The sequence below is a fragment of the Coturnix japonica genome, chromosome 2, assembly GCF_001577835.2.
Source record: "Coturnix japonica isolate 7356 chromosome 2, Coturnix japonica 2.1, whole genome shotgun sequence".
In the NCBI taxonomy this organism is placed as follows: Eukaryota; Metazoa; Chordata; class Aves; order Galliformes; family Phasianidae; genus Coturnix; species Coturnix japonica.
In genome coordinates, this window is record NC_029517.1 from 68,373,703 (window position 1) to 68,396,118 (window position 22,416).

A 22,416-nucleotide genomic window follows, 5' to 3' on the forward strand; every position below is an offset into this window, starting at 1 on the left:
CCACTGCTACCAGAAGCTACTAAAGCATATCTCATAGCTCCTCATCCAGATGCCTCTTGAACACCAGCAGGGATGGCGACTCCACCACACCTCGTTGTACAGCACACTGTAGCTCGATGGCAGCCATCTCACAGTGGGCAGTGGGAAAAAAGGGAAAGGAAGTGTCAGCCATGACACTTGCCTCGGCTGATAGCGATAGCAAAAATGCTCACTGAAATTCAGAAAAGCTATGAACAGAGCAAATATATCCCCAGATAGCTGATGAGTGCCAAATGATAGATAAACTCTAAAATCCCGAGGTTTAAGGTTTACAGGATGCTTGAAAGAGAGCTTAGACATGCTGGTGGACAGCCTGTGAGAGGCAGGGAATCCGTGTAAGACTTGTCCTCCAGACCATCACAGCTTCATTGTCTTTCTCCAGACACACTCCAGGGTCCAATGTCTTTCATGTACTGAGGGGCACAAAACTGAGCACAGTGCTTGATGTGTGGCTTCACCAGTGCATAGTACAGAGGGATGATCACCTTCCTGTGCCTGCTGGCTGCCCTGTATCTGATACAAGCCAGAATGCCATTGCACTACATCATGGCACTGCCTCACCTGACAGATACCTTGCTGGCTCTGAGGAACCCACTCAGCTTCCTATCAGCGTAGGTGCGCATCACACCTGCATTACCTCGCTGGCACGGGTGTAGAGCAATTAACCTCCCTATTTCCTGCTCCCGTGCTTGTTCTCCAACCTTCTGGCAGCTGGAAACACTGTCTGAAGCTCCCAATGTTTCAGGCTCTAGAGAAGTCCTTCCTCTCCTAAACGTGTCCCAAATTTGTAGGAGGTTCTCCTTCACGTGAAACAATCACCGCAAGCAACCGCTTATGAAACAACAACGCTGTATGCGTGGGTAAGAAGACACACTACCTAACTTCCCCCACCACCGAGACTCCCCGCAGCTTCACGGCCCACAAGCCCCGCTCTCCACCACATAGCGACGCCCACCGCCGTCGCACCTCAGCGCCCATCGCTGTTGCGTGCAGCGGAGAGGCGGGGCCGGGCGGCAGCTGACGGGGGACGCCGGGGCTGGACGGAGCGGGCGCGCACGCGAGACGGGAGGGGACGGGGAGGAGAGAAGGGGGAGCCCGCCCCGCCCCGCCGCGGCGCCCGGCGCGCTCCCGGCCCGCTCCGCTTCCGCCCGGCGCCGCTCTCCGTGCAGCGCTCGCTCCATCGGCCCGTTCCGGCCTGGTTCTGCTCCGCCGCGCCCCCCGGCTCCCATCGGGCAGCCCCGCCGTCGTCATCGCCCCCGCCCCCCCCCGCTACTAGGCGCTCCGGCTAGGGGTGACCCGCCGGTAGGGCCGCCTCTCTCCGCAGCGCGGGGCCTGCCCGCCGCTCCGCCTCGGGCCGATCCGTTGACGGTCGCCGCCGCGGAGAGGAGGAGGAGAAGGAGGAGGAGGAGGCCGGAGCCGGGATGTCCGGGCAGCAACAACAGCAGCAACAGCCGCCGCCGCCGCCGCTCCCCTTGGCGGCCGCCGCTCCGCCGCCGGCGCCGGGGGTCCCCTCGGCTGCGTCCAGCCCCGGCCCCGCGCCTGCCGCCGCGCTCCTGCTCCACCCTCCGCCGCCGCCCGCCACCGCCGCGCCGCCGCCTCCAGCCGCCGGCAGCACCGGGCCCGCGGGGGGCGGCGGGGGTGGCGGGGCGCCGGGCTTGGCGGCGGGGAGCGGCGGCGGCGCCCCGGCGGCGTTCCCGCACGGCGACCCGGCCCTGAACGAGCAGGAGAAGGAGCTGAACCGGCGGCTCCACCGCCTGTACCCGGCCGTCAACCAGGACGAGACGCCGCTGCCGCGCTCCTGGAGCCCCAAGGACAAATTCAGTTACATCGGCCTCTCGCAGGGCAACCTGCGCGTCCACTACAAAGGTGAGGGCCGGGGCAACAATAACAGGAAATAACGCTCCGCGCCCTTCTCCTCCTCCGCGCCCCCCCGCCCGGCTCCGCGATCCCTGCCCCGGCCTCGGCCGTCCCCGGGGCGGCGGTGCGGGGCTCCTTCCTGCGGGGAACGCGGAAACGGGGGGGAGGGGAGGGAGCAGGGGTGTGCTTTGAAGAGGGGTGAAAAGGGGATGAAGCTTTGCGAGGGAAGGGGTGGCCGAGGGACTTGTGTCTGCTAAGGTGGTTTGGTAACTTCTTGCCTCCTGGTTCAACTTGCTGGTTCTCCGAAGGAAGATAAAAATCGAGCCGTGTGCGCGTACGGATCCGAGCGAGCGTAGGAAAGCGGCGAGTGTTGGTTGTTATGAAATGTCATAAAACCTGGAAACGGCCGGCGTACGCTCTGACCTGAAAAAACACGGCCACATCTGGTGCTCCGGGCCTGCTCCGAGGGGAGAGTGGCTGCGCTTCACCACCACTAATGCTGGCGGCGAGGAGCCGGCTCCTTTGTCAGTGCCCAGCGAACGGGTGGGGAGGAAACAACCCCGCAGTCACCCTTCTGGGTTGTGCTGTGTGGTGAAATTCGAGTGAAATCCCGATAAACATGTTACTGTTTAATCGGAGGGGGAAAACGGCAACACAAACACATGGCAGGATTTGGCTGCCGTGAAAGGATTAAATGTACTCTCGGGGACTTGTTTTTTTTTTAATAGAGAGGCTTTATTATGACATACAGAATACTCTGTTCAAAATGCTAAGCGTGCTGTGCCGTATGAAGCTAGTGTGGGAGGCTGGCGACCAGCTACAGAGCAGGTTTCTGGGAGGCCCCGAGTGCTTTAAGGACGTGTTATTTAATACCCAACTTCACATTTCCTGGCTTTTGTTCAGTTTTTCATGCCCTCGTATTTTTAGAAGCGTTTTGTATTTTCTGCCGCTTAGTGGCTGCAGTCGGTTTGAGTTGCTTTTTACTTGTTTTCATAGGGTGATCATAGCTTTATGGCCATCAAGTCCTCCTGTGTGTTCTGCTTTGCCCTGCTCTTTTTGCTCATGAACTAGAATTTAGAGACTTTCTGGTCAGCCGCTGTAATTGGAGAAGTGTATTTTCAGGTTTTATTTGTGCTATTTCTGGTTTCCTCCTCTTCGCCTTAGTATTAAACCAGAAATGTGTTGCTTTGGAGAAATTAAAGCAGGCTCCATATGCCTCTGAAGTAAAGACAGTGTAGGAAATGCCGTGGATGCTCTACTGGAAGATGTGAAGCACAGTTGGTAGGTTATGGGAATAAAATGCCATTTCTCTTGCTCTTAAGTAATAGTAAGTGATGGAGGCTGGAGAGTTCTTAAATTAGTCCAGGGGTCTGTGAAGAGGTGAGGTGTCATGAATGGGTTTTTCTTTCTCCTAGCTGCAAGTGGGAGTGAATGGCCTCTCAAGTGGCCCCTCTTTTCTCCCTGGGAGCTGAATGGAGGTGGATGTGAAGGCAGCCCCGGTGCATGTTACCAGCCTGGCACCTGGGCTCAGCAGTGTGAGGTATCAGACACTCCTACCTGAGGCACTGCGTGGGGAAATAACTGAAACATTTGTGGCCTTTTTCCTCTGGATCTTACAGCCCTACGAATGCAGTCAAAGGGAGGAAAATGAGGAGGTTCAGTGAGGAACATGAGAGCAGATAGCATGCAGAAATGTGCTTAGTGTTTTGAAATGTTGTCCCTACAAATCAGCCGCAAGTAGCGGTCTCAAAAGAAGGCATTCAAAGTATCTTATAGGATCACAGAATTTCCTCTAGGATATTAGGTAACTTCAGAGGCACCACAAAAGGCCCAGCATTTGTGAAAGAGTGGTAGATGTTTTTGTTAAAATATGAATCATGCCTGAACACAGATGAAGATCTGTTGTTCTGGACCAAGGAAGTGTGTCCAAGGAAGGGGGAGAAGATGGGTCTGGCCAAAGAAGCCAGTGGTCACAATTGGTTCTTCTCTTTTCTTACATCAGTGATGCAGTTTCTCAAGCTTTCCCTGCTGTGTCTGTAGTTTTCTGACAACAGAACTGTTTTTCTGAAGTTATTTCCTCTGGTCTTTGATGGGTAGGAGATGTTTTTCTGGCATCATAGGACCACAGAACATCCCAAGTTGGAAGGAACTTGAACAGGACCACCTGAAGATCACACCCTGTGTCTGAAACATTGTCCAAATGCTCCTTCACCCTGAGTGTGTTGGGGGTACTTGCTTTGGGTAGTATGTTGGGATGGGGGTCAGTCAGTCAGAAGGAACACCTTCAAAGTCACTTTCTCATAGAGCTTTGTAATTCTGATGTGCTGGCATGTTGTGAAAAATTGCACTGGAGGATCAGTGCTTGTATTCTTTTGTGTTACCTTGCAGAATCACAGTGAGTTACTTGAGAAAGAAGATGTATTTGGGGAGGTGGCAGAGAAGAAGATGCCTGGGCTGGCGTGTTGTTTATCAGATGTAATTTCTTTCCACAGTGAGTTATTCTGTTGTGGTTTTACAAATTCTGGCTTTTGATTAGGAAGCGTTGTCAAAATCTGGATGTGGTACTGATATACATTGGCACTGGTGGTATGATAATACATTAAAGACTATACCCCAGGGAATATTTGTTTTCAGATGGACGAACGTACACTTTGGTGTTGCTGCCAGCTAGCTGTCCAAGCTGATAAAGTTAACACTGTCCTTGTGACTGTTGTTGTAGGATCTCTATGTACAGAAGAAGGAAAAAAAACCAGTATAATGAGTACAATTTGTGTAATCTCACTTGGTTGTAATAATAACAGCTCTGAAATGGAGGAAGGTGGTAAGGGAAGCACATGAGTTTGGGCCAGTGTATAATATGTGTAAAGTAGTTATTAAACCAGTTATTTAGCTATTAAGGTAAGACAGACATCTTTTAAAGTATTTCTACATACGTACTTGGAATTACCACTTGGATCTTGTGGAAAGACAGCAATCTTGTAAGTGATGTATGTAATATGTATGTTCTAGTAGACAGGCAGATTGATTTCATTAGATAATAATCTATGCAGTGTAGTGTAAGGAGATAAATACATAAATACATACATACCTACATATATATATACATACATATACATATATACATACATCTATATATATAGACGTAACCTAGACAGCAACCAGGAAAGAACTTGTATGCAGGAGTATGTAAACAGACCAAGTCATTAGTGAGAAAAATCATGGAAGGTCTCTGGTAACTTAACTTGTCTTGTGAACTGTTCACAGAAAAACAAACAAATAAAAAACCGAAACAAAAAAAAACAACTGACAAAAGTTATGCAATTTTTGAGCAATTGGCCATTGCATGAACTTCTTCTAATGTGTCATAGGCCAGAAATCTAAGCCAGGCATTTATTTACAGTGCAGTTGCCTTTGAACTGTCTCTGGTGCCAAACTAAAAGAATTCTATTTTATTTTCCAGCGCAAACTCTGCCTCCCAATTTCTGTAACAAAAACAAAAGGGGATTTTATAGTAATAATTCTGTGTTGTCATTCAGTGATGCAGGGATTGTGTTAATTTCGCTGGCAGAGAACACTTGAAGTACATTCAGTACTCCATGTAAGACATAGTACACAATGTCTGCTTTGAACACTCTCGTAGCTCTGAGATGTCTTGTTTTGTTAAATGGGGAGGGAAAGTTGAAGTAACATCAGTAATTTCCTCACGTCTTTTTTTTTTTTTCCTTCCTTGTCTCAGTAAAAGCTTTTCCTAATGAATCCCAGAGATGATTAGGCCCTGGCTGTTTAACTTTTGTCAGTCTGAACAAGTCACTGAACCACCTGTTGGAAATAACTTCAGTTGAGCTTACGTAAACTTCATTTAGGGATTTAAACTGCATAAGCATGTTTACCTCTGTCGAGGTCAACACTTCAGTAGACTTCATTGCACATGCATCATGCACTTGGATTTCGGTTCAAAGAGCAGATTTTTGGAAGTCAGAATGTTTCCTCCACATACGTTTTTGTCTGAATTAGCTTTTTCAAGTAGATGGAATTTAAACTTAGATTAATTTCTATTTAATCTCGCTAAAGAGCTAATTATATTAGTGTTAGTAAAAATAATTAATGTGAATGATGGCTTAAAAAGAAAATTAAGCTTTACTTAATAAACATAGACTTGTAGTTGCTGAATATTTTTAGTGAAAACAAAATGGAAAGCATTTCTAGCAATTGAACTTGTCTGTGATCTGGTGTACTGTGTAAAGCCTAAGCTTTGTGTGCTGGTTTTCCCTTCTCCCTCTAGTGCATCTGTTTGCAGAATTTTAATGCTAGAAATGAATTTTTTTAGTATTAAAGGTTTACAGTTTATATTAAGACTTTATCCGTACCTTGCAACTATGGGATAACTCTACTTTAGGTAATACAGTGTAGTGTTCATATAATCTACTCCAGGCATTTGGGACCTCTGATTTGGAAGTTCTGAGTCCAAGGTGTGTTTTATACAAAAGCAAAGAAGTGAGGATTCAGATCATCAAAGAACATGGTAAGGGTATGTCAAGTTTATGAACTGCCCAACTCCCTCAGAGTCCCATCGGTGACAGTGGCCATAAGTGCCCAAGGAGAAGCGTAAAGCCATGTCAGGCATGTATGGTGTTTCTGTGTTTCTATTTCCAGCTATTTTAAGGTAGAGGACATCACAAGCAGAACACAGTTTCTCAGTTGCTTTCTGTTTCAGAGGTTTGCTTATTTTCTGCTTAAACACAAACATCTATCTTGTCCTTCGGTAAGAAATCTTGCAGCTCAGCTACTTGCAGTGTAAAGAGCCACATTTTTGTTTTAAAGTTGGCTGATAACTAGCTCCTCTTGGCTCCTCACACTAATGTAGCTTAGTAGTATCAGAGGTCTCAACTAGCACGTTGAATGTAGTCAATGGGGTGATACTATTGACAGTGTTGTTATAAATAATAACTAACTGCAAATAAAAGCAGCAGACTCAGGTAGTAAAACAGGATTCGTGGGAGATTACATTATAAGGCCAGCAGTTCTAAATTAAGGTTGCCTTTTGTTTAAAGGGGATGAAAGCAGTTCTGGATACTGACTTCCCCAAGCATGTTGTTTCACCATTTGAAGTGTTTGGCAATACTGGTAAGGTAATCCTGTTACTTCTGCTCATGTGTGGACTTCTCATTTGCACTGTGACAGCTGTGTGTGGCTGTGAACTGGATCAAAGAACGGATCTGCTGCTTAAAAAAAAAAATCTGATGGGTTTTGTAAAGCCAGATCAGTGAATTCAATCTGGTTCGTGGTATGTCCTTGCAAGTAGGCAAGGGGGTGTGAGGAGGGGGCTAGTTCCAGGAAGAGGTGTGCTAAGAATGTCTTAGGTTGGTATTATGTCCAAACACTTTATGGTTTCCAAAAAAATAAAAGTCTCCTCAGTAATAGGTATACATTTTCAATAATATTTGTCTAGTTGCTAATGCTTTAGGCGTCTATGTGGAAGGCTTTTCCAAATAAGGAGACTGACTCGAAGTGAAACTACAGATTGTCAAGTGCATGGAATAACCAAGGGAACTTCACAGTCTGTTTTAAAATAGAAAGTTAAGGACGCTTAAAAAGAAGGCCACCCTTCCATCTTATTAAATTAGTCCTTCATTTAATCAGAAGTTGCTGAAAAGGGATCTCTCCAAAGTTTCATGCTTTGCCCGTAAAGTTTTGGGGTGCCTTTTTAGTTGAAGTATTTCTGCTATTGAAGAATGATAATCTAATTTTTAGTAGCTAAATAGTGAGTTACCAGCACTTGAAAACCAAGGGAACGTAAGGAAACTGTAAGGTTATGTACTTGGTTATTGCCTTGGTTGACACAGCCTGAGGAGATAATTTACCAGTTGCGTGCTGTCTTGTATATGGAGGAGTAAATTATTACTTCTTCCCCATCTGCGGAACGCATGGAAGGTAATTAATAAGCTTAATATAGTAAAATATATGAGGTGATCAAAACATCCTGATGTAAAATGTTTATTAACAGCATATCGAAGTGAATGGTGCACTTGCAGCCAGAGTTAAGGTATCTGGCTGGTTCCCTTCAGGCAGTAACACACAGAGGCAAACTGGTTATGTCAGAAGAGCGTTGTAGGTCAGACCTAACGCTGGGTGAGTGATGAGTTTGCTGAGCTAGTGAAGTTTTTGATGCAAATGTTATTGTGGTGAAGAGCTTTTCTTGGCTGAACATACATTGTTTGGTAAGAGATGGTGGGTGCTAGCTCTAGGCGTTTACTGCATTAGCAACGTTTACACTAGAGGGCTCTGTAGATAGAAGTTTGATAGCACAGGTCAGCTGTGCCTGATTGTTCTGACTGCCTGGCCTGCTTTCCTGCACTTTCTTGCTTTCTCTGTGGCTGGGCTTCCTGTGTATGAGATGTTTAATCTGTTCCTGAGCAGTAACTCCAGTATTAACACCACTGGAAGAAGATACTTCTTTTTTTGCATCTACAGATTGATTCATCTTGAAGTTCCAGCAGGTCTTCCTCTCTGGGATGGAGGTGGCAGTGTTGAAGCCTGAGCCTGTCTCTTTCATTGTTTCCTGATATCCATGTTGAGTCTGGTGATGGAATCTGTGTGAACTTGTCTTATGACAGTGACAATCCTTTTCTTGGTCAATCCGCTGTCTTACTGAAAAGCTTCTTGCCAGATTCCAGTTTATTTATTTATTTAATACTATGTACTATGATCCAGTGTATTACTTTAATGCAATAGCTGAGGGATTCTGGTATGCTCAGAAAAGACTGGGCTTGCTTGAACAGGTGATTGCTAAAAACAAGTCAGCTGGCTAAAAGCCTGCTTCCACGTGGCCTGTGGAACAAAAGGGTTTGAGAAAGGTGATGCATTTGGAAGAATCACTCATAGCAGAGTGTAAATAGCTCCTGGGTTAGGCTGAACAATCTGAGAGTAGGCAGGAGTTGAGATTTTTGTTGCAGCAAAGCTGATATCTGGTGAGGCTTGTGAGAAGGAGGAGTAGGAACTACAGTAACTCAGTTGCAAGCTGATGTTAATGCTGTCCTGAAATAGCATTCAGAATGTGGAAATGCATTACAAGTCGCATATTCTATAAAACAGCTGATACACTCTGTGGAACATTAGAATTAAAGTGTCTTAGACTTTAAACCTGAAGATTCAGTAGACTTTAAACCTGAAGATTCAGTAGACTTTAAACCTGAAGATTCAGTAGCAGTAGGTATTAGGATAAACTAGTTTGTATCATTTCTTCAGCCTATAGAAATGCATCAGTACTGTGTATGAGATGTCATGCAGGACTTCTAAATCCGGGTGGGCTTTTCTCAGTTGTGTTACCAGCTACAGTGAAACTTTCTTTTCTAGCTTCCTGTTGGTTAATAGTAAGAACCCTTTAGATGTTCAGGCCTTCTCATAGCATGCTTAGTTGCAATGCAGGAACTTACAACGGGAGATAAATATTGGAAGAAATATACAAGCATAAGACAGGGCCAGCTAGAATACTGTAAATTGCTTGCTCATTACATAAGCTATTTTTTTGCTGAGGAGCTGGTGTGCATACCTCTGATTTACCTTCTGCAGTTATTTCTAATACACTTCCATTGTGATTTGAATGTAATTGTTTTTCAGGTCATGGGAAAACTCCAAAAGATGCTGCTTCTGTTCGAGCTACACATCCTATACCTGCAGCCTGTGGCATATACTATTTTGAAGTTAAAATTGTCAGCAAGGGAAGAGATGGGTAAGTAATGAATGCTTTATTAATTATTACTTAAAATAATGTTTCAGTCATCTTTCAGTCAGCGGATGTTTTTGGTAGTAATGCTTTTTTCATATGTTAACAGTTTTTATGTAGCTTGATTCATTATTCATGAGAAGCTGCACTCTTATATTTGGTTGAGTAAGTTGATTGTGGTGTTATCTACAAATCATTGTATGAAGTGAATACTATGATAACATCTCCTCCTTAGCTCTTGACAGAGAAGTTGGGGTTTATCGACCTAGTTTGTGCACACTCTTACCTTTAACGGTGTGATATGTATATACAGAGCCTAGGTAATTTTTAAGAAGCGTTTAGGATGTGCAGCCGATGAACCTGCCTCTGTGGTGCAGTCTTTTCATGGATGCTTTATTAATTTTAAAAAGCGAAGTTGTCCTTTAAGCTCCTTTTTATTGAGCGTTTGTAAGAATAAAGAACAAAGCTCTGAGTGGGTATCTGGGAATCTGTCACAATGAGAAGTACAAGAAAGTGAATGAGTACAGCTGGTGTTGTGAAGGAATATTTTGAAAAGCTGGCCTCTCAGTATTGCTGCTGCCTTTGAAGGGTGTTTGTGGTGGTTTGTTATCAGTTCTGTTCTCAAAAGTTCTCTCCGGGAGACTTCTTTGCTATCAGAATCTTGCACCTGCATTTGTGAAGACCTAAGTATCTTTAAGTTGAGACAGTAGTAATTAGTGTTTCTGGTAATTATCTCTTGTCACTTTTAAGAATAACTTTTTTTTTTTTAATTTAAGCATTTAAATATCTGCCCTTCTGCTGGCAGTTAAATAGAGTACTGTGACTGGCTAGCAATGCATATGGATTATCCTGAAATACATGATGGATTTTAAAGTGATGCCAATGTGTATGAAGGAGAGAGTGTTGTTTTACCAAACTTGGCTGACACACAATGCTTTGCTGCCCTATAGTTGCTTCTAATGCAGAAGGTTGTTTGGGGCAGTCTACAAAAGTGGAAGCCACCCTCAAGTGAAGTATTTCAAGTTTTCCGAGGTGTCCGTAACTAAGACTTGTGAAATTACCTGCAAAGCATGTTTAAATAATCTGAGGGAGGCTTATTTCAATAGTAATACGTACTGTCTTGCCTCACTCTTGATCTTTTTTCACTGTCGCTTCTTTTAAATGTCTTTATCTGCATAATAAGCTGTTCATTTTCTTCATAGTATAATATAGCATGGGTGCTGGGGAATACTGTGCGCAGAGCCAAGACTAAATCTAGCTTTGGCTGCTGAAGAGCAGAAAGTGGGGTGGACCTTCAGTGGATGTGTCTATCTCTAGACCCTGCCTTCAGTACCAAGAGGCCTTTGACAAGATGCAGTGTCAGTCTCACAGTTCTATGTTTTGCTGAGTTCAAACTAATAAGTTATTTTCAAATTACTAAACTTGGGGATATAATGCAGGGACATTGCAGTAAGTCTACAAAGAACAGTTTTATAGGGTTCATTAGTTCTTTCTCACTGTTGTTTCAACTGGCTGGCTCCACACACAGTCTTAATGTTTTTTTTCTTCTTGGCATCTGGTAATGGGAAAAGAGTTCGTGAAGACCGTGACTGTAGGGGACCAGCATGCAGCTAATATGATCAATTAGTTGAAATGCCTTACTATTGCAAAAGAATCTACTTTCAAGGCTGAGCCTGGCTGTGGAAACACAACAGCCCTCATTTTATGGTGCTGTTTGAAATAAAATCCTAGACTACTAGAGGCAACTTGAGTATCTGTCTGCAAGATTAAATACGGCTTGCAGCCTTCTTAAAGCCACTGGATAATATAATGCTGTTTGCAGTTCCCTTTGGCTGTGGCCTTTACTTTTAGTATTTGTTTTTTATAAATGTAGCTTAAAGTATTTAATCAGTGAATTAAATTACATGAGCAAGTCTAGCAGTATTCATGTGTGTGTACTCTAGTTTAGTGTGGCTTGCCTCAAATCATCAAAACCCTTTACTAAAACTCCTGTCTAGGAGATCTAACTTTTTTGCCACCGTAGAACTTGATGTTCCTGTTCTGGGAATATTATCTTGAGTATCTCAAGGTTCCTGAGAATCACAAAGCTGATTTAGCCACCTGCAAAGTTGGAGCACAGTTCCTTTTTGTATAGGGCATAGATCTGACAGGGCTTTCACTATGGTTTGTTGTAACAGTCTGGGAGGCAGAATTGATTTTGTTGCTTTAGTGACCTAGGCCTCTAAATTCCCTATGTATTTGGGGGATGATAGTCTTGAGTAGGACTTCAAAAGTGCATAATATATTCATTTTGCATAGCGATCAACTTGTAGGCCTTTTGGATGTACTGAAGAAACCACCAAAGCAGGCTTACTAGGAAATAAGAAATAGATATGGAGGTTAGTATTACAGAAGAGACGAATAGTGAAGCTGTTTTTTGATCATGATAAATGATAGGGCCATGCAACATGTGATGGTAACAGATGAGAAAAAGGGAAGTGAGGATGAAGCTTAACAAAAGTAATAAGGTTGAAATATCTTTCAAACAAAAGCTCTTTGGATACTAGCACAGTCTTGCCATGCAGAGTCCTAATGTCCTTTATGTGCTGCTACAGTGAAGATACGTGAATAATTCTTATCAAACTTTAAGAAGTTCTTGTTAGAAGTGCTGCCCAGCTGTCGTATTGTTTTGTGAATATTTTCAGTTCTGCATTTCTTCACTTTTTTCTTTAATTTCATGCGTCCTTTTGCAGTCTGAGGACGTCTTTCTGTTCTCCTTTTATACTCTTGCTTTGTTTTGTTTGGCCTCACGTGAAATGTTGTGGATAGGGATGTGAGTGGTTAGAGATAATAACAGTAGGTGAATAATGGATGTTGGATTGGGAATAGTACAAAGGTGATTATTACAAGATATGTTAGGAAGAAGACTATTAATGTGAGTAAGCTCTTATCCGGAGCACTATTGAAATGTTCAGTAAATAGAAATATACTTCAAAACAAACAAAAAACCCTAACAAATATGTAAGTCAGATTTGAGAGTGTTGCAGCAATTACTTTCAAAATGTTCTGATACGGTAGAGGAGGCTAAACATAGCTGTAGCTTTAAATTAAACCTTTTAAAGCTCATAATAGTTCTCAGTGTGGAACTGCTCTATCAGAGAACTAGAAATAACATGAGAGGTTTTTCCTGTAACTTCTTAAAACTACGGTTTTAGTGTCATCTAAATTTCTAGAGTAGGGGCTGAATTTTACCAGCGTATGTCAGTGGTCTGGGGTTGGAAAGGAACAAGAGTGTGCAAAGTCCTGTTCTTGTGACTTGGGAATCAATTACCATCCCCTTACTTTCCAGAAGTGACCCCCATGTGTCCATTTTCCTTGCTAGGCTCATATGTGCAAATGAGAATATACCCAGTCTTGCTCAACTCTTGATTTCACTTTCCTCATGCTGCCTTCCACTGAGCCATGTTGATCTTTTGCATGTATAGTTCCTCTGTCTTTGTGTAAAGGAGAAATGCATCTGCCTTACAGCCCAGCATTTTATTTCAGATAGCAGCAAATCCCACCCCCTTTTATGTAACTGAAGGTTCCTTGCATGATGCTGTCATAGTTTATGTAAGCTTTAAGAGTGATCAGTGGTTTCTGTGGACATTCTTCTTCAGTGGTCAAGAGCCATCTGTATCCTCTCTGTTAGGAGTCTGTGAGCTTTGCTGTACCCTTTGGGTGCTCTAGGCTTCAAGATACTCCAGTTTCACTTTCCTCGGGGCTGTCTGAAGGGTGTCCAGTGGCTACCAGAACCGAAATGCTGTCCTGTCATTCTTGTGTTATAAATAGCTTGTGTGTATTGCAGGGCAATCATCCGTTCTACATGAGTTTCAGTCCTAGGCTTGTTGATATGTGCAGTGAATCTCCTCTTTTCCAGTCAGAGCAGGATTTTTTTGTTTACAGTTTTTATTCTAAGCTGTGGTTTGAATGCTTTGTGGTGATTCAGCCATGAAAATCAGCAGCCTCTAAACACTTGCTGAGGTCTCTTCCCTGTCCCAGTTTGTAGCTGTTTGTGTTAGCTACATGATAAACCTGACGGGGTAGCTTGTTCTCCAGAAGCTGACCTCAAGAGTGAGTTGTTTTTTAGCCTAATTAGTTCTTAGTATGTCTATTTATTTGGCAGCATACAAAGAGAGGGCATCTTGGAACAGAAATGAACATTTACATTTTTTACTCCAGGTCTTCTAACATTGTCCTTTCTTTATCTCATGTATTGGTTTGTAAACCCAATTTTGAACAGTGGGCAACTGATAGGATTGCTGTTTATTTCTAGACAATCTTTTGTACTTTTAGAACAACTGAGGAAGATATGTGCTTAGTTATTTCCACTTAGAGGATTTTATCATTCTTTGAGAAGAATGTTTTGCACTTTTGAGGTCTGCTAAATATCCTGTACCAAAATCAAACATTACAGCAACTCATAAGTGTTACATCAGCGTGGTCTTTAGCAGCCTTGCTGGTGTGGCCTTAAGGCACCTGTTGGCTTATGGCTGTTTTTAAACACTGTCCAATATAACTAGATTCCTATTGTGGCTACATCTTGCAGTATATATTGTGCATATGGCGAGGTGAGTGAAGAAATAAGTAGCAACTCAAGTAACAATCTCAGAACGTTCTGGAAAACTACATTTCAATCTCTATGGCACCCATGCCTGTGATTAGGCAGAATTTTAGTGAGTTTGATTGATGTTTGTGAAATCCTGCGTTCTGCTGTCTTTTAAAACATGTCTGTAAATCTTTAAACAGAAACTGTGCTTTCTTGCAAAGAAAAAATGTTGCTGTTGCAATAAGTTGGCTTTTCCTTTCAGCATCCCGTGTACCCGTTTTCTTGTAAACAGAACACAGAATAACCTTCAGTTGCTGTTTTGTTTGTGTGTTTTGTGTGCTACTAACCTAACAGAAAAACTTTGTGTGGTCTTAAGGTCTATTTTTGTCCTTCTGTTATGTCCTCAGAAAGCAGTTGTTTGTTGCAATAACAGTCATTTGTTACCACAACATGTGTACTTCACTTACTCTCTTTTTATGTGTTATTGGCATTATTAGCAGAGTACTTGTGTATAAAGTAGAATTAAAACAAGTCTGAAGTAAATTTATTATCTTAATGCTCTGACTTGAAGCATAGCAACTGCGAGAGGAGATTGGATTGTGAAATAGCAAGTGTATTTTCTCTTAAACTGTAGCTCTACCTTGTTTTTTATCCATACGGGAGACAATTGTAGTTCTTTCCCACTTGTCAAATGTGTGAAAGTGTAGGAGGATTATGAGGTATGTATTTAATTGGTCAGAAATACCTGTAGCTGGAACGAGAAAGGGTGTTGTTTTTTTTAATGTTTTGTAGAAATGAAGATCCTTCTTTTTAAAAGGAATTATAATGTCTCATTTCTTTTTTTCTGCTTCTTACAGATTCTTAAGTTATCCCCTTCTTACAAGGTTCATATAAATAAACTGCACGGATGATAATCTCGCTGTCTTGCATTATCTTATTGTCTGTGCAGCTGTTCTTTTTTTGGCAGCGGTGTCACCAGAAAGGCTTTTGTTCTCAAGAAGTGTCACTAGACAGCAATTGTGCAGCCTCAGAAAGTGAGAGGGCTATCTGAAGGTTGGAACAGAGTAAATCGTTATCTCTAGGGTCATTATAGGAATGACAAGGAAAATGTTATAGGAGTAAGTTTCACACACTACCGAAGATGACTGACTTTTTTTCCTCTATGTAGAACTAGATCCATCTGAAAGCTGGGTTTATCATGTTCAAAATACTGTTTCCTTGGAAACATTTCACAAAATTAAACTTGTTTTCAGTTTGAAATGAAAGACTCAAACTGTCTATGGCATATTTTGAAACACTTAAATAGAGAAAAGTTTAACAGCTCATATCTTATTGTGAATGTGCAGACAATAAGACTCTCAGATTAGCATATCCCTACAAAATTTTAATGCAGTCTAGCTCCGTTAAAGATGAAATTTGAATACCTTTTTGTTGTGCTGCATTTCTGGCCTTACAGTGCACTGTCAGTAATGATAGTGTAGAAAATAATAGGAAGACATTATTTGGACTTGTATATCCTTGCAAGTCAGTCGGTTGTGTAGACTCTTAAGTTTAGTCTTAAGATTCTTAAAGATGTTGTGTTGTTTTTCCTCCTCATACCCTTTTGTAAGATACTAACTGGCCAGTAAAACAAACTGCACCTGTTGTATAACTGACTTTTTTCAGCACGTGAAAAATGAGGATTATTCAATTGCCTTATTTATGAATTTAAAGTCATGTAGTGTTTGGACTACTTAGGTCACTTTCATACAGATATTACAGGAACTCTGGTTTTGCTGCTGTGTGGTGTTAACTTGCTTTCTTCATGGCTTGTAGGTACTGTAAACCTTTAGGCTCCAGCAAAAATGTGAGTTTAGCTCATTGTATGGAAAGATTCTTGAGGAAGGGTTATTGTGAGCTTAATGCTTCTCATACATTTCACTTCAAGAAAGCCCAAGTTGTTTGGTGTTAATGGAGAATAAAAGTACTTAACATAATACCTTAACATAATATTTTTGATGTTTGCTTTCCTACATGGATGCCTTTTAAGGCATCTAAAACCTGTATGTCATGATACTGTCACCCCTCTATTTACAGTGTTATCTTGTTTACCAAGTTGATTAACTACCCATCAACTAGAATGGATGATGTTAGCCACATTTTACTCATTTCTCAACTGTAAATGGTAGCCATTCCTTTCTCCTTCTGTAGGGTGTCTACAGTAGATGTGTCGATTATTTAAAATGTTTTAATCTATTTAATTGTGATTGAATTTCTATTCATGCCATGTCCCTTTGATGCAGTGTTGTTACCGTTCAGCAGTTCTAAGAGAATCCCAGGGATAAATGTGTACTGTAAACATCCATCTCTTTACCAGTGTGGTGTCAGCAGTGTTTTGGTTACCACCAGTGGCAGAATCCTTGTTCCTGACTGTATAGATTTCTCTGGATATCTTACTCTAGTGACTCCACACTTACCACTGTTAGCAAGCTAAAGAGGAAGCTCAGATTATGTTATGAGGACATGGTCTACTGAAGTAACTGAATAGATGAGGTTGATGGTTGGACTTGATGATCTCGTGGGTGTTTTCCAACCTGTGTGATTCTGTGTTCATCTAAAGGAAAACATAGGTAGTACCAGTATGTTTCCTAGGTGCTCATTTTCTATCAGTTATCTTCAGTTTTTCAGTATAACCTAAATCTTGTCTCTGTAAGAGTGTTGAAATGTACCTTAGATTGGGTTCAACATATGTGTGTGTATATGTGTGTATATATATATATATATATATATATATATATATATATATATATATTTAAATGACTTGATTTGAAAGGCTCTCAGCAATTGATGGTTATCTAAAAATAAAATTGTCTTGAATTTGCCAACAGGAGACTTTAAAATAATGGATTTTCGGTCTTTACATGAGAATCCTATGTGCATCAGACTCTACTGTGCTTACTTTTAAAGACAAAACCAATGGCTTTCCACTTGTTCCTTTCATTTATGATTGTTATGTTGTCTCTGCTGTAGTGGTGTCTTAGTGATGTAGTTTACAGTGCAGAAAAGACTGATGCTTTTGTTTGATACCTTTTTGCTTCAGCTATTCAGTATCCTTAAATGTGATATAGGTGGTACATATGTTTGTGAGGTTCCATTTCACCATTTCAGTTGGAGGGTAAGGAAGATTGATATTGTAATTAATAGTATCAAAGGGGTGCTGATATAGAATGTCAAACATAGAAGCAGATAAGGTTACTGTTGGAGGTGATCATTACAAAAAGCAGAAATCCCTTCATGCAGTTAAGCATATGACTTGTGTTTTCCTGCTGTTTCATTCTATGCAGAACATATTTTAAGTAGCAGGTTAACTTGTGTTTCCTAGTGGAACAGTTGCGTTAAAAACTGCATTTTACTAAATGAGAATACAAAGGTCATGCTTGTTCTCATGAGCTATTTTCAAATTGGTACAGGGAAATATATTTTGTTACTATGGCTTATTCAGCATTTCATGGTAAACTTATGATAATTAGTTTGAACTATTGTCAGAATGATTTGCATGCTTTGATAATCTAAGAAATGTTAAGTTTAGGTGATGTCTGATTTAGCTGGTACTGTTTGTATTTTGTTTTGGTTTTGATGTGTTGGTAGAAGCTTTTCGTTGTGGTGTTTTTATTTCCTGTCATCATGGTTGTGAAGTAACTTTAGCTTAACAAACAGAAGTCGAACTGATTTCACTCACTTGAAATACTGTTACTGGGAGGGCGGAACCGGGTGATAATTCATTTTGACTTTCCGTTATTTGCTATTAAATTGCTGAAAATTGCTTTGGATGCTGACTTTATCAAAGCTTTTTGTAGAGCTGGCTTTGGAGTCAGTTAGACCTGGCAATAACTTGGTTAGATTTAGGATTATTGGTCAGCAAAAGAAAAGAAAATTCCCTCTTTACTTTGCCAAAGGATTCCTAGCAGCTAAGTCATATTACTGGTAGATTTCTTAAGATAGCATTCTGCTCTGTAATACATGCCTTTAATGTCTTAGTTTGATCCTCCTGCAAGGATGCATTTTGCTACTGAAACTATGCAGTTTTCCATGTATGCCATAAAATCACTCAATCCAGACTGCAAAACACAATTGAATACTTTGAATAAAAATGTGATTAGGCCACTTACTTCGTTCAGGCTCTGAACTTTATGTACTGTCTGTACTCTCCATGATTAACCTAAGATGCCTGGAAGAGAAGAATGTTATCAGAGATTGTCTGTACTAAGCAATATATAGCAGGAATGACTTTTCTATTGAGTTCTCTTACTGTTGTAGCAGTATTAAAGGACATCTTGGTAGCTTAATTGGTGTATGATTAACGCATGCAGTGTTTCTTGGCAACATTCCCCATATGTGCACATATTTTTGTAAGAGACAAATTTCTTCTGTTATTTTATTTTTACAGATACATGGGGATTGGGCTTTCGGCACAGGGTGTCAACATGAATAGGTTACCAGGTATGTTTTAGTACTTCTTACATTTGATAGGTTTCTTCTGTGGTTCATTTTGATTTGAAATCTACTTGAACTTGGTAGGAAAGTTCTGGTAAGCACCAGAGTGTAGCATGGCATCTCTGTGTCGTATCTATCTGCAGTATGTAAAACTGCAGATGCAGGTAGGAAGCTTTGCTTTCTGTTATGTTACTGTATATTTGTTACAGTTCCTTAACAACATTATGCAGGAACTGTTAAGTAAACAAATAGATTTTTAAGTTTTAAGCATGTTTCTGGATTAAAATAAAATAAAAAAAGAAAGCTATAGATTTCCTTACTCTGTAAACTGTAATGATAAAGATAAGCTCTTGGAGTAATAAAACTTTATTGTCATACATGGAATGAGCTCTCCTGCTGCCACGTAGACTGTTGCCTTTCCAACCTTAGTAGGAAGGATGTATAGCACAGCTTCAGGCTTTGACTGTTCCATTGCCTTACATGGTGAAGGATGCAGTCTTGTTAACAGGTGTCAACACTATCACTGTATAGTATGTATGCATGTTTTTCTGTACATTTTTAGTTGTCTTTTAAAAAGAACTGTTTTATTGGGGATCTAACTACATACAGAGTATAACATCATTCCAAATTGATTTTTGTGTGACCATGTTCTGTCTCTTCGAGTGTTATTTAGGGTGCTGTACAAATAATTCTAAAAGATGCAGCTGATCAATGTAACTGCATTAATTTTGTGTATTTAATTTACTGGGAGATGCTTAACTTGCCAGCTGAAGCTACAGTATATGAGTCTGGCATGGGTCATAGTGATTAAGGACCTAAGTATGAAAATACATTAAAAATGTCATGCAGCAGATTGAAGAGAGAGAATAAACCCACGGTTGTCTTCTGCTAAGAATAATTATGGAATTGTCAGTATAAACTCTTTACAGTCAGAATATATGTTACCCAGTGAAACTGGCAGCTTGTGTTAGAGAACTTGCTCTGTCATTTTGAATAGGAATTTAATAGAACTGTTAGGAAATATTTTGTGGGGCCTGAAAGTTTATTCCTTTTCGAGGATTTTTTGCATAGTGTTGAATCAGAAGCTGTGGATTTGTTTAGTACAATATTGAGGTTTCTTAACTGGTTCTACAGCTTCTTTGCCTACAAAATTAGTGCCATCTTTGCATACATAATGACTTGCTTGCTGCCTGTGACGTTCACCTGTGTCTATCTTTTGTTTTTCTCCTTTTTGTGATGGAGGTGGCAAAGCTCAGGGCCATTCTAGTCTAGAGACACTCTGCTATTATGCAGAGATTGTTTGCTGATGAGTAGTCATTAAGAATGACCATGACTTGAAGTATGATTCCCAGAGATGTGTGTTTGGCTTTTGGGAAGAATTTGATTACGAAGTATAGTGGCAATAGTTTTGTAAGATGAAAGGGAGAGCAGGAAGATCTTCACTGCTTACAGTATACGTCAGATCTACAGATAGCTTTGGAGTTTCAACATTGTAGCTGATGATGTTTTTGGTGTTGATAATTTTGCATGTTTGCTTAAGGGGAAAGTGTGTTCTGAATTTGTATTACCTTTTAAGTACTGCAAATGGAACCACCTGCTCAGCCATTTTGATAAAAGAAGCTGATGTGGTTTTGTTTTTATTAATAAAACAGTTCTGTTAGTTGCATAAGGAATCTTAGACAGCTGAGCATAATAATTGATCTTTCTATCCCAGTTAGGATATACTAACATTGCTTTGTCTTTCTGTTATTTTGTAATAAAGGAAATGAATAAATTGTAAATGCTTTCTTCAGGATGGGATAAACATTCTTATGGGTACCACGGTGATGATGGGCACTCCTTCTGTTCCTCGGGGACAGGACAGCCCTATGGCCCAACATTTACTACGGGTGATGTCATTGGTTGTTGCGTCAACCTTATCAATAATACGTGCTTCTACACAAAGAATGGACATAGCTTGGGTATGAAGAAACATTATCATTTAATGATACTATTGTGTCTGTAAATCTGATGCTTCCTGCATGTTTTAAATTAGAAACTCTTCTTATTCTAGGAGCAATGCATTAGAGTTGTTCTTTCAGTAACCTAATTTTCTATGAAATAAATGAAGAATTGTGAAGAATTTCACTCATACTGTATGCACTAACATGCCTCCATAGCATCTCCTTCCATAGGACCTACATTTATGAACCCTAAGGCCACCAATATTTGATGTTCATAGTAGAAGGTAATGGATAAGAGTACTGAAGAAATGGAGAATGGATACGTAGGTTGCTCTGAAAGTAATGCCTTCCTCTTTATTTCCATGGAACCTACAGTTGATACAAAGAGCACAGTGACACCGTTTGTGAGAGCGTGTTCTTAGCTGCAAAACTCTGATTTTCAACATAGTCACCACTGTTAATTACGTGTTTTTGGCAGTTGTGAACAGGAGCCTGCATGCTGTGTTTGTAGTAGTCTGCACTATTAGAGTTTACCCACTGTCACCAGTGCTGAAATGTACCATTCACTGCCTCACTGTACTCACATCCACTGATTGGTCACTGTAAACAGTGAGCATCTGTGAATGTCAACAAATGCCATTTTTTCCACATGGAGGAATTCAGTGACACACCTTTGCTTCATCTGTGCTTCCATGTCAGATGTCACTCTGTCAGATTGCCCCTCTGTTGCCGTCTGCTGCACTGCAACAAAATGTAACAGAATATTGATGGAAAGGTTCAACCTCTACTTCCGTACCACCAGCATGTGCCTCTAATGTTGCAGGATAACGTAGTAAAAGAGGAGAAGTTACTTCTGGAGCAGCCCTTGTATTTAAAGTTCACTTTTGCTGCATAGGGAGCACTTAGCCATCACTAAAACCCTATATAAAACTAGCATTATTTTGAGCATGTGTTGAAGAACAGTGTCTCTTGGATTCCCTATCTGGAGTCATGTAGTTGGGATAATGTCATGAATTATACAAATTGAGCTACCATTAAGTTTGTTACATACTTATGTTAAACTTTAGCATTGTGCAGGACAAATAATTGTAGAGTTTGAAGATGGTTGAACATACAAGAATGCAGTAACTTCATGCAGTTTAAGGAGTGAAGGTATGTGGTGTAATGAGAGAAGGAAATAAATCATTTCCTTCTTTAAGGAGAGAGCAGGGTCTCTTTACCAAGCCCCGAGATCTTGGAACTGTGCTGAGGGAAGTAGGAAGATTCAAAGGATAAGGCTCAGAAAGAAAAGAATCTGTCGTGGGTAGAAATGTGATAAGGAAAATAGAGGCTGGCTTGAAATGAGAGATACTGAGATTATGGAGTTTTAAATTCACTATTTAACCTTCTCACATTTCCAAACATGTAGAAAGTTTTGAAAGTAGTAAAAGAAATGGCATGGTTTGAATTCTTCTCTCAGAACAAAACAGTTTTCTCAGACCCTGAGCAGGCAGGTCTGACTTGGGAGTTCTATTGCCTTCTATTCAAGCAGGGCTTATGTTTCTCTAGAGGTTGCTTCCAAGTAAATATGTGATTCTGTCATGATTTATTATTGCTTCTGAAATGGATGAGTCTATATATGCTTGAACCATGCACTTTGTAGTTACGTATTTGAAAGATAAGACCTGATGTTTTGCTTATTCTAATATTTAACTTGGTTAAAGCTGGGAGTAGTAGACTACCTTTTTCATTTTAACTAGGAGCAGTTGTGGTCACGTGCACAGAAGAGCTAAGTGGGAAGGAGTAAAAGTTCTTTTTCAGCAAGGATCTTAATA

General features: G+C 41.0%; 1 protein-coding gene across 1 annotated transcript in view; it reads left to right on the forward strand.

Moving 5' to 3' along the window:
• Positions 1 to 1,154: 1,154 nt before the first annotated feature.
• The window catches only part of RANBP9 (RAN binding protein 9), a 35,862-nt gene continuing 14,600 nt past the window's right edge, over positions 1,155 to 22,416 (forward strand). Inside the window, exons 1-4 of the mRNA XM_032442507.1 lie at positions 1,155 to 1,905; positions 9,514 to 9,625; positions 18,613 to 18,665; positions 20,453 to 20,620. Coding sequence (XP_032298398.1) covers positions 1,461 to 1,905; positions 9,514 to 9,625; positions 18,613 to 18,665; positions 20,453 to 20,620 — 778 coding nt within the window. The 5' untranslated portion in view covers positions 1,155 to 1,460. The remainder of the gene's footprint in view (positions 1,906 to 9,513; positions 9,626 to 18,612; positions 18,666 to 20,452; positions 20,621 to 22,416) is intronic.